Source organism: Erpetoichthys calabaricus, chromosome 14 (genome assembly GCF_900747795.2).
Source record: "Erpetoichthys calabaricus chromosome 14, fErpCal1.3, whole genome shotgun sequence".
Lineage (NCBI taxonomy): Eukaryota > Metazoa > Chordata > Cladistia > Polypteriformes > Polypteridae > Erpetoichthys > Erpetoichthys calabaricus.
Genome location: NC_041407.2, coordinates 3,419,369 through 3,432,299, shown reverse-complemented (window position 1 = coordinate 3,432,299; position 12,931 = coordinate 3,419,369). Strand labels below are relative to the sequence as shown.

The following is a 12,931-nucleotide window of genomic DNA, read 5'->3' as shown; positions in this document are numbered from 1 at the left end:
AGCAGCAACGTGCGCTGCATGATACTGTGAATGAAGACACATCGGATGACGGCGCTGAGTGGGTGTATCCCCGGCATCTCAGCTGGGCTGCTGCCCGTGGTGAGCTACCTTTTCTGCATTCGTTTGAGGGAACGTGTGGCTTTATTGTTGATGTAAACAATTACACTGCTGAGCAGTTTTATGAGCTGTTTGTGTCACCTGATTTGATCAGACATTTTGTTCATCAGACAAATCTGTATGCAGCACAGTTTATTGAGAAAAATCCCAATTTACCTCCACATTCCCGTGTTTGTGCTTGGTTTGACACTGATGAAAACGAAATGAAAAAATTCATTGGGATTTTGATGTTGATGGGAATAATCAGAAAACCAGATATTGAGATGTACTGGTCTACAGATCCTATGTATGCAACACCTATTTTTGCAGCTGTCATGACACGTAACCGATTCTCTTTGCTGCTGAAATTCTTTCATTTGAATGACAACAGAAATGAGCCAGATAAGAAAGATCCAAACCGCGACCACTTGTTCAAGCTATGTCCTTTGATTGATCATTTATTTGAAGCATTTCAGTTGCCCTACATGCCAGGACCGTCAGTTGCAGTTGATGAAAGTTTATTGTCGTGGAAGTGCCGCTTACAGTTTCGACAGTATCTACCATTGAAAAGGGCACGGTTTGGTATCAAGATGTTTTGCTTAGCTGAGAATTCAGGTTACATTTATAGATTTCGTGTATACACTGGCAACTTGCACAACATTTAGTGGTCAATACTGCTTGAATAAATGTAAAAAATGTAAAAAAAATGTAAAAAAGTAAAAAAACGAAAATTGTTCAGATTTCGCCTGGCGTGGGGAATATTTAGGGAGTTGGCGGTTAAAGGGCTAGGAAAACATTACATATTGTACTTAATTTATTCCAGCACTGGCCTTGCATAAAAAGAAAAACCCTCACTTACATTTACAGTATATGTCTATTTAAGGAGGATGCATTTTATTTCAGGACCATCTTTCTTATGAGCATGTGCCCATTACAGTTAAAACAACAACAAGAAAACAACTCACCTGCAAAGGCATGTCTGGGTCAAACTCAAAAGTGGGGATCATTTTGGACCAAGGCTCGAACTTTTTCGTTTCAGGGTCAATGTAGTAATCGAAAACCGTTCCTTGAGAGGGGAACTTAATAGTTTTGAAGTCTGTTGCCCACCACTTGCTAAATTCCACTCTGTAGTCTACCAGCTATGGGGAAGAATAAAAGGACAAAGTTTGATTTCCATTGCATATTTCAAAGGACAATTTTGGATGTAATCGATAATTAAGCTCCAAAAAAAAGGAACAAAGGCTAACAGACTTAAATTGGTACTGTACATTATATCAATCATTAAATCAATCATTATGTATAAGTTTAAATAAATGAAACAGGATCAATACACATGTAAACTGAATATGTCACAAAATTAACAATAAATATGCATTTATTTTATATTTAATACATCCAAATACTTTGTATATATAAAGATGCCCATAACCTCCATTTTCATATTCTTGCCCTCTCCATCAATAATCGATGAATTAATATGTTCAACTATATTTTACTAATTTCAACACAGCAGACTCAAGTAATTATATTAGTTAATATACCATAGACTTGATTTGACTAAATGTTATTCTCTTATTAATAATTGACTCTGAGGGCAAAATATTATTATATATATATATTATTATATATATATATATATATATATATATATATATATATATATATATATATATATATATATATACACACACACACACACATCTACAGTATACATATATGATGTGGACCATACACTATATAGCAGATCGATAGATAATGTAGCTCTGCCTGTAAAGGACTGAAACAGAGCTCCACATTTGAACATGCAGTAGACCACCAGATGGCATTACTGCTTGGGTTGCATTCTTAAGAGGTTCCTCTACCAGACAAATTCTGCCTTCAGGGGACCCTTTTAAGCAGCTGTCTGAAGCCCAATGAACACTTTAGCAAATCTTATTTATACCTTATGTTTCTGTAGTCTTTTGACTTCTACTTGTTATGATTACAAAGAAAAACACAAATACTATGTTACATTGAAATCCTGTACATTTCTAGTAATAAATATGCAACAAGTTAACCGTGGCTGAGGCAGTAGGCAGATGTGTGCATCTTGGTATTCATTTCATATAAACAAATAAATTCATGGTATATCTCAGTTGACGCATATATTTATCAAATTCACTTCCACATATATCATGTCACTCTACCTTTTAGATGCAGCCTGACATTTATCTGTTGGATAGGCCATAAATATTACACACATACAGCCACATTTCATTCTGCCTACTTTTACTTGAACCTCTGGGATCAATAAGAAAACCACTGGCCATGAGATAAAGAACTGTAGATGACTTGGTCTATTTGTCTCTGTCCTCAGGAACAAACTTGAAATCGCGAGTCTAGAAAGTCTACAGGAAGTCCATTGAGCTTGACTCTAACAAGAAGGAATAGGACAAGCTCCAAAGGACCGCACTTTGTAGGGCTATAAGCTATAAGCAGAGAGGGGAAGGAAAGAGAAGTATAAACACAGAGTATATAGGAAAGGCGTGATTTAAATAAAATGTATTATTATATACTGTACAGTGGTTGCTGGGTAAGGCTTCAGCTGCCCTGTGACCCTGCCCTGGATAAGACAGTTAGGAAGATGGATGGATATATAATCAAATGCATAATACTATAGTACATTATACATAAACACACATAAATCCATTTCTGAACCCATTTATTCTAATTCAGGACATTGGTGGGTTCTGAGCTCATTTCAGTAGCATTTCAAAGATGTGCAAATAACAGACAAACAAAAAATAAATTAAACCTGCATAAGACAGTTACAGGAACATGCAACTGTATTGAACTGGTGCTCTGTCTGGGGATGGCTCCTACCTTGCACCCAGCCCAACCCATAAAGCCCTCATAGCGTAACAAAATTTCGTGGAAAATTTAGGGATGAAAATAATACAAATACTTCATAACATTCTGAAAAACAATCCAATTGAGGGTTAAGGATGGCTATTGCTTAACTATCCATTGGAACTAAATCTGTTTTGGATAAATGTGATATTTCATTGACTACTGATAATTCTCCAATCTCTTCTTCTTCCCAGGTTAAGAGCTTGGGTGTTATCTACAGTACCTTAATATTTGAAGCACATATTAATATTACTCAGCCAGAATATTTCCATCTACGCAATATCAGCCGTTTACATCCATCTCTAACAGCACTGCTATTCTTGTTCATGCTCTGGTTACATCTCATATTGATTATTGTAATTCTATCCTTTCTGGTCTTCCTCACAAACTCCTTTTCAAACATCATTTGGTTCAGAATGCTGAAGCTCATATTATTACCAGAACCCTTTCCATTGAACACATTACTCCGGTCCTTCAGCAGCTTCACTGGCCCCCTGTTAAATAAATATCGCATTGATTTTAAGCTTCTGCTGATTACTTATAGGACCCTCCATAATCAGGCACCTCCTTATCTTTCCGATCTTCTTCATATCTCCAATCCTTGCCATATCCACAGATCTTCTTCCACTATCAATCCTATTATACCTCCTGCTCGCTTGACTTCCATGGGGTTTAGTGCTTTCAGTTGAGTGGCCCCTCGCCTCTGGAACTTTCTCCCACAAGATATACACAATATTGACTCACTTCCTACCTTTAAAATATGTTTTATTAAGCTGGCTTATTCTGTTTAATATAAATATTAGTTGATAAATTTAAATTACATTTTATTTTTGTATTTATTCTGATTTTATTGTACTGTAATATTCTAATAATTTTATATTGTGACTGTTATTAATGTGTTCTGTAAGATGTTCTTGTGTGCCTTGAATGGTGCCTATAAATTAAATTATTACAATAATTATTAACCTTATCATCAGCACCAGATGAAAGGCAGTAACCAATCCTGGTGAACATATTAATGATTTATCTAAATCCAATTACAAACACTTATACATTTAAACAGAACTTCTAAATAGCAATCTGAGACATGCCTAGTGATGTCCAGGGAGCCTATCCAGGAATGATTTCTTCTTTGTTTCCAGTGCTGCCAGAATAAGCTCTGACCCCATAGTGACCCTGAACTAGAAGCCACAAGACCTCATTAAGTCATAAGAACTCCTTAAAAGACAGAAGTTAATTGAGCCAAATATTTTAGTATGATTGAACTTGTGTTAGCATCTATATGACATACTAAAATTCACTAATGCAATAAATCCCTCATGTTTATTCATAGTGGCAAGTTCATATATGTTTCTTCCTTTGCACCACTGTCCAAGATAAAATATTAAGCCAAGTCAGTCTGTGATGACACAGTGAACCAGTGCCTGGACAGGAAATCTGAAATGACGCTTTCACATATGAAATTTAAATCAGTTACTTTATGTCATATAGCATTATAAGGACAAGGGTGCAAGTTGATATGTATTTAAGAAACACGTAGAGAGTATGTGTGTGTCACATACAGATCATACACTACAGTGAATGCAGTATGTTTTATGGTACGCCAAAAGTATACTCCATCCATGTGTCCATGCATATTCCAACCAGGTTGTGCAAGTAGCCAGAGCCGACAGTTGCAAGGCAGGCAAGAAGTCTGGGCAGGGCACCAGTCTATCAAAGGACACACAAATGCATATCTACACTCACTTCTACACAATTCAGAGATGCTAAATAACCAAACATGCATGTTTTTGGGATGTAAGAGTTAAAACCAGTGTTTCAGAAAAAGTCACATGGTCTTCAGAGGAACTTAAAAACTCCACGCAAGTATTAACACAATTAGAATTTGAACCCTGGATTTGGGATCTGTGACTCAACAATGAAGAACACTGCTCCAACATGCAGTCCTAGGTGTTTTTATTTTATTTATGTGAAAAACGCAAACACTCTGGTAGAGCATTTAGGCTGGAGTTATATTTTGCATCCTTTTTATTTCTTACCAAAACAGGATTCTGTGCAAGTTCTGTGTTTAAAATAAAATACAACATTTGACTAAAATTTTTCATTCAAAGCACACTGCTGCTCAGTATAAAATAAAAAAGACACTGAGCTAGTTCTGAAAAAGCATGCATATGTACTGTAGATTAATGCAGTGTACTTTCACAAACATGTACAGGCTGATACCAGTGTGTATATATATTATATAGATGTTCTATCAGACGGTTGTGGCGAGTGCCCTCTTCTACGCAGTGGTGTGCTGGGGAGGCAGCATAAAGAAGGACGCCTCACGCCTGGACAAACTGGTGAGGAAGGCAGGCTCTATTGTAGGCATGGAGCTGGACAGTTTGACATCTGTGGCAGAGCGACGGGCGCTCAGCAGGCTCCTATCAATTATGGAGAATCCACTGCATCCACTAAAGAGGATCATCTCCAGACAGAGGAGCAGCTTCAGCAACAGACGGCTGTCACCGTCCTGCTCCACTGACCGACTGAGGAGATCGTTCCTCCCCCAAACTATGCGACTCTTCAATTCCACCCGGGTGGGTAAACGTTAACATTATTCAAAGTTATTGTCCGTTTTTACCTACATTTTTATTACTCTTTAATATTGTTTTTTTTGTATCAGTTTGCTGCTGCTAGAGTATGTGAATTTCCCCTTGGGATTAATAAAGTATCTATCTATCTAGTATATAAACACACACACACACATTTATACAATGTATATGACCATCTCTCAATGTACAAATACACATACAATCATGCAGTATTATATACATACATATATTATCGAGCATGTGTGCTTTGAGGACACCTTCAAGGCTCTGGTAAGGTAACGTAAGCCGTTCCACCCCAGGCAAAATGGGGCACAGTTGATTACCACATCTCCCCTTTCCCTCTGCAGCATCAAGGGGTAAGCCCAAGAAGATATTTGACCTTACTTTCCCTTCAGACCTGAAAGTCCTGCATCTTATGTGAGGGTCCCCCTTATTTATACCAGATGACTGCTGGAACAAGACATTTGTTCTGAGATATGGAACATCCTCTCAGTAGCTGCACTTGAATCTTTTTGAACCATGGCTGAAAAAATTAACCTTTTGACATATTTTAGCTTTGTGTGGATCAAAATATATATATTAGACTGTATATACAGTACACACAGTATATATTGTACATAGACACAGATGTTTTTTCACGGTTGCTTTAATACACATAGCCACACACACACACACACACACACCCCCAAGCAGACATAGAAAACACCAGCTCCAGCACCTTCATTAGGAGAACATTGTGATTTTCTGAAAAGTGTTCCAAAGGAAACTTTGAAACAAAAGGCAAAAAAGCTAATTAGAGAGAGAGAGATGGATAGGAGCTATTAAGGAATAGTTAATGTATACGTCCTAGCTCTATGACAGTTAGAAAACATCATTACTACTGAAACAGAAATGTACACAACCTGCTGTCTTCAAATGGGTGTCAAACTGCCAGACATGCCAAGAAGAAAGTAAACAAGACAGAAATCTCTAATGAATGGAGATTTCATCATCACTCTAGCATTTTTATTTTTCTTCAACAGTACGGCTGACAATGACAACCAGGGAAGTTTACAGAAATACTAGATAACTGGAAACATCTGAGGCGTTTGCCAATTATTTTAGTTAATAAAACTACTAAGAGAAGAGATGAAATGTGATGGATCATTTATTTGCACTTTGCAGCAAAATACAGCTGAAAAATGAAAACAATTTACATAAGAGGCATCAGACCTGGGGCTAAAATAACTCTAACTGCAGTTTGCCTACCAGGCACATATAGGAGTAGGAGGGGCACCCCTGGAAGTATCCTGCCTCATTTTCTCATATCTGTCAATGCCAATTTCAGTACCGTACAACTCTAAATTATGCAGTCTACATCAGTTCTCAGGTTACTCCTCTATTATAAAATGCCACAACAATGGCAACAAGGAGTACAGCAAGGTGTGCTACTGGGACAGCCACCTACGAACAGCCCTCTATCAAAAGAGTTGATGGCAAACTTCCTGCTTGACCAATCAGCCAACATAATGGGGACGGGCAGGGGTGTAGGCTCATAAACACCTGGAGGTTACTACTTCTGTTTCCCAGTGGAAGGCCAACAAGCTCATTACTGGATAATTGGAGTTTGTCCTTGTACAATTTAAATCATCTCGAATCTGTGAGTCATGAATTACAAAAACTCAGCAAATCAATTGAGAACTGTACTATACCAGTTCAGTTGCTCAATTCCTGGCTTGCTGCTGCCCAGTGATCCTCAATTTATGCTCACTTTAAATAGTAATAGTAGAAAGAACATTAATATCACCACATATACAGTACAGTGAAATTCTTATTTGCACCTGACTAACAATGCAACATGTCACAAAGAATTTGATTTGAATTCATAGAAAACATAAATCAATACACCCAATACACTCCTTACTGTTTCTATGCTTCACTGACCTGAAACCTTGTGGGGGAAAAAACCCTCTTTTTAGATATCCTTGTGATGTGCTTATTATTATTGTGGAGCCTTTTCTCCTTTATCTTGTGAGGACACATTATTCTACAGTATCTACCCATTGACTCAAGCAGCGGGTTGGTGGGATGGAGACAGTTTACCTGTACTGTTGTATTTCACGTTGTGTCATAAAATTTTAAAAAAATCATAAAATAAATACATAAACAAAAACCTGTGTGTGCTCCATCTGAACAGCAGACTAAATTGTACAAAAAGGACTCAGGTCTTCGGAGGAGTTTGATGGGTGATGTTTTACCATTCCAAGTAGTCAGTGTTCTGGTTTACACCAGTGGTTCTCAACGCTCCCTGTGGCTGCAGGTTTTTGTTCTAACCAGTTTCTAAATCAATCACTTACTGCTACCTTCAATTGATCTCACTGATTATTTGACACATTTTTCCCTTTAATTTAGCACTTAGAAAAGTAGAGTAGTGTCAGATTCACACTTACAGGAAATTAAGACATATTTGAATGTTTTGTTTATCTTTAAATATTTACTTTGCTTTTTTCTTTCTCTCTAATTCGCTTTTTCTGTGGAGTTTGCTTTCTTCCTTGTACCTTGATACTGACAGTTAATGATAAGGAGCACGAATTACTTTGATGGTTGCAGCTACTTTAGTGTTACCCACTTGTGGGCTTATTACTAAACAATAGTCTAAAAAACCAAAAAATAAATAAATAAATAAATATTTATATTTAAAAGGAAAAAAATAAATTCTTACCCATCTTACACAGAATAAATTTCTGCTTCACTCAGTAAAAATATAGCATAACCAGTCTGTAATTTCCAGATGGTTGTAAAATTCAAACACATCTGGGAAATAATGTCTTGCGTAATTAAGGTACACATCCAATTAAGAGAATAAACGAGTTGGGTAAAAAATATGCAGCATCAGAGGGCCCTGAGGGCAGAAGGTTGAGAAACATTGATTTGTACTGTCACGTGCTGGGTAGGATGGTGGACTATATGGACTAGAAAAAAAGAAAGGGATGATGGTAAAATTAGAGGCTATCATGACTAACACAGCTCTGTGATGTGTAGCCCTGGAGTGGGCTTTAGCCACTAGCACTGCTACAGCCCACAGCTATCAGAATGTACAATGCCTCCTTTAATCACATCAGTCTATATCCTAGCCAGTTATGACAGACCCATAGGCACAGAGACAGTACATCTTTAGTACATCATTCTACATGCAATACAAGTTCATTGGAAATGTGTATAATTGTGGGTTCCTGCACTTATGTAAAAGTTTGACTGTCCGTTTGTCTGTTAAACCTCTTTGTAGGTCAAGCTGGAAAAATGTTTAACTTCAACAGTGGTTTAATACTCCAACTAAGCATAAAATGGGCATTTTTAAGAAATGAGATTTGTTTCTCTTCACCAAATATTTTACAACAAAAATATAAATGTTTGATATGATCACATGCAATCATGAATCAAAAATGATCCCTTTCGACACATCGATGAATATGTGTCAAGTACTATCTAAAGCAGACTGTGAATCACAATAGTTTCAAGAACCTGGAAAATAGCTTGAGGTCAATACCAAAGCTTTTAAATTACACATATAACACTTTTGCCAGATTGCAAGAGAGAAATTGATTAATCCAGGCTACATACATAACTGACTAAAAGGATAGAATGCCCCTATATACCACTTTAAAATATGCACATAATATTCTCAATGCAATGCCTGCAAGGTGTTGAGCTATTATTTGCTAAAAAGGCTCTTCAGCCTTTTAAACTCCAAAGGTAAAAAAACAGCTACTGAAAAATCACTGAATGGAAGATGGCATTCATATTTATTGAATAGCCTTAAAAATGACAGCAAGTGTAGCAGTAGACATTTTTTGTCTTTATTATACTTAGACTTTTTCCCAATTGATCTGACATAATAAATATTATGTTATTATGGATTACCACCCTGTTTATCCACCTTAACAAAAGGATAAGTGTCCGTCTGATATGACAGTAATGATAGATGGTAGCACCCCACTAGCAGATCTCCCACATGCACACCCGCAGAGCTACATGGAAACTTATAGTCCCAATGGGGAGCCCTGCTGGGTTTCTTGGTATCCAGCAGGGGGAGCTGCAAGGAGGTTGTCCCTGACCTAGAAGTGTTTCCTAGGTGCAAGTACTCCTGGGTCTACCATCAAGGAAGCTACTCAGCCTCACCCAGGCAAGTTAGAGACCATGGAGGAGAAGGACAACACCTGCCTTGGAATGAGAAAAAAGGAAAATATTTGTACTTCTGCTCATTTAATGAAGAAATCTGTAAGGAGGTACAGTATTGGATTTAAAAGTTTATTTGAAACTGGAACGGTTTCTAGTCTAGCTGTGCTTGGGATTTGGAGCTCTGCTATGACCCCTACAAGCCACAACATATGTACATTCATAAACACACACACAATTTGTTAGTGTACTTACGTATAAATATGTTAATATTATGTAATACATGATAGTTACATTCATCACATTCATGATACATTCATCACTCATTTTAAACACAGGAGCGCCGCAGTGCTGTGTGCTTAGCCCCCTCTTGTATTCCTTGTTCACCCACGACTGTGTTGCAAAACACGGCACAAACACCATCATCAAGTTTGCAGACAACACAACCATCGTAGGCCTTATCACTGACAACGATGAGACGGCCTACAGAGAGGAGGTGCTGGCATTGAGTAATTGGTGCCTGGATAACAACTTGTCTCTTAACGTCAGCAAAACCAAGGAAATGATCGTGGATTATCGGAAACAGCAAGGCAGAGAACACCAGGCCATCTACATCAGCAGTGTAGAAGTTGAAAGGGTTAACAGCTTCAAGTTCCTCGGAGTAAACATCACAAAGGATCTCTCGTGGACCTTTCACATAGACACTGTGGTCAAGAAAGCTCGCCAGCAGCTCTACTTCCTGAGGAGGCTGAGGAAGTTTGGCATGAATGCCAACATCACCTCAAACTTACAGGAGTGTGGTCGAGAGTCTGCGGACGGGCTGCATTACTGTCTGGTATGGGAGCTGCTCTGCCAGCAGCCGGAAATCTCTATAGAGGTTGGTGAAGGAAGCAGAGCACATCACGGGCAAGAGTCTCCCTGCCATTGAAGACATTTACCTCCATCTGTGCTTGCATAAGACAAGCAGCATCATAAAGGACCACAGCCATCCATCATACAAGCTGTTCTCCTTGTTACCGTCTGGCAGACAATACAGGAGTCTGGCTGCTCGGACTACTTTACCACCAGGCCATTCGACTCCTCAACAGCAACACCTGAACACTTACATTACACCTACATTGCACTACTCACACACAAACTGTACCTGTACACACTCTGAATACTGACTTGAACATGCATCTGCACTTTATGGAATATGCATCTGTACTTATAAAACATTATCTGTACAATAAATGTCATTTGTACTTGCTGCTCATTCAACTCTTATTGCTCTATAACTTTTTAAAACGTACACATTTTATATGGCTAGTCTATTTTTAACTTGTAATTTTTTAAAATTATTTTTTAGCTTTATTGGATATAGGCTGAGTGACTTGTTTTTCTCGTCATACACATTTCATTGTATGTTGACCCTGTGTTAACCTATATATGACAAATAAACCTAAACCTAAACAGCTAGTGAAATTAAATAATGTCTTACCTGATCCTGGAACATGGCACCACCAAAAGCCCATATTGCAGCAAAAACAAAATAAAGCTCATAAAGCTCCTTTGGGCAGTCAGGAGGGGTGTTCTCTTTTGTTAAAAGACATTCAAGAAGGTGACATAGCATCTGTACCATGCTTTGTTCAGGAATTGGGATTATCTTCTTGAATCTGACAAGACATGAACAGAGAAAGAACAACATGTTCCATTTGTCAGCATTCTCAATTTTGTTCCTAGGTCTGATGCCGGATTTATGAAAAAGTGCTTTATTCTTTAGAGGCTGCTTTGCATTTTATGAATGAAGAGCTTTCCACACACCCAAAGAACAAGAGTATTAGTATTATTCAGATAAAACATTACAGCAGCCACAAGATACCAAAAAATAAACAAACAAACAAATAAATGAAAGTGTTCTGCATTGGACTGAATTTAATGTACAAAATTCTTGGCAAGAACAAAGTCAGCCTGTGAAGCATCCATTTCACCAAGATATGAGTATTTAGCAATACATTATTTATAAAGTAATTACTTTATATGAAACAGAAATGCTTTAGAAAAGTGTACAGTTGGGATATTTGTGAATATCCAAAATTTGTGCAGTGAAGACACAAAGCTTACTCCCGAAACCCTTAGTTTGAACAAAAAAAAAAAAAAAAAAAAAAATTGTATTTAGATGAGCACACCTACGTTTCAGGTGTTTGCCCGAGGGCTTTCTATGTGATTTTTCAGCATTTCTATAATTGTTCTTCATTTCCTTTGTGGAAATAGACATTTTGGTTTGATAAAAGGCCTGATTTTCATCTCCAAATTGCTCCTGTGTGACTTGTCTAGATATATCCTCATTATATGCTTTTTTTAGCATTTAATAAGGTAATATTGCATGCTCTGACATAATGTGACAAGCACAAAATAAAAATCAATTGAACCAAATTGAAGTGAACATTTTACACATGTTCCCAAAAATGTACAAACCCTGTGTGAAAAAATAGAGCAACTCAAAAGTCAATTAAAATAAAGCTTCATTGAAAAGAATATAAAAAACACAACACAAACTTGCAACATACCGGGTTCTTAGGGTGTCAAGGCAGATGGGAAGATATTTATCAAATAAAATGGTTAGGTTGGCCTTCTCGGACTGAATCTCTCTCTTGTCTATCCAGCTGGTGACAGGTGGATTCCAGCCCAAATCAGCTGGATTTATATACAAAATACCTAAAGACAAGCACGTTTTTATTTGAAATTTAAAACCTTAAACATGGTTCATCGTAAATCACAATGTAAAAATTAACAAACAAATGTACTTAAAAAGAAAAACTGAAAAGCAAAAATGAGATGACAAGTTGATAAAGGTGTTAGACCTGCTCTAGAGACGGTGGCTGGTGTGGCTGTTCGTAAATGGCTGATCTCGAAGACGAGCCTCATGGTGGGGTTTAGTGGTATTCTCTCATTGCTGGCCAGTGTTAGAACCTGGAGGAAGATTGAATGCAATTATTCAGAAAGCTGATGCTACAGGAAACTCATATTGCACTTTGGGGATGACACAGATGGCAGAAGTCTAAGAAAAATAAATCTCCTATAGACGGAGGTCAAATTAATGCAATATTAAGAAAAATGAATAATGGAATGGTGACACAGTGGTTTACATTGCTGCCCCATAGCACTTATATCGCAAATCAATTCCTAGCTGGCGAGGTTCCTGGGTGAAATTTGTG

The 12,931-nt window shown here is 37.5% G+C and overlaps 1 protein-coding gene across 1 annotated transcript in view; it reads right to left on the bottom strand.

Moving 5' to 3' along the window:
• Positions 1 to 12,931, bottom strand: part of dnah9 (dynein, axonemal, heavy chain 9) — a 257,756-nt gene that overhangs the window by 167,677 nt on the left and 77,148 nt on the right. Inside the window, 4 exon segments of the mRNA XM_051936263.1 lie at positions 1,062 to 1,235; positions 11,215 to 11,389; positions 12,284 to 12,431; positions 12,578 to 12,686. Coding sequence (XP_051792223.1) covers positions 1,062 to 1,235; positions 11,215 to 11,389; positions 12,284 to 12,431; positions 12,578 to 12,686 — 606 coding nt within the window.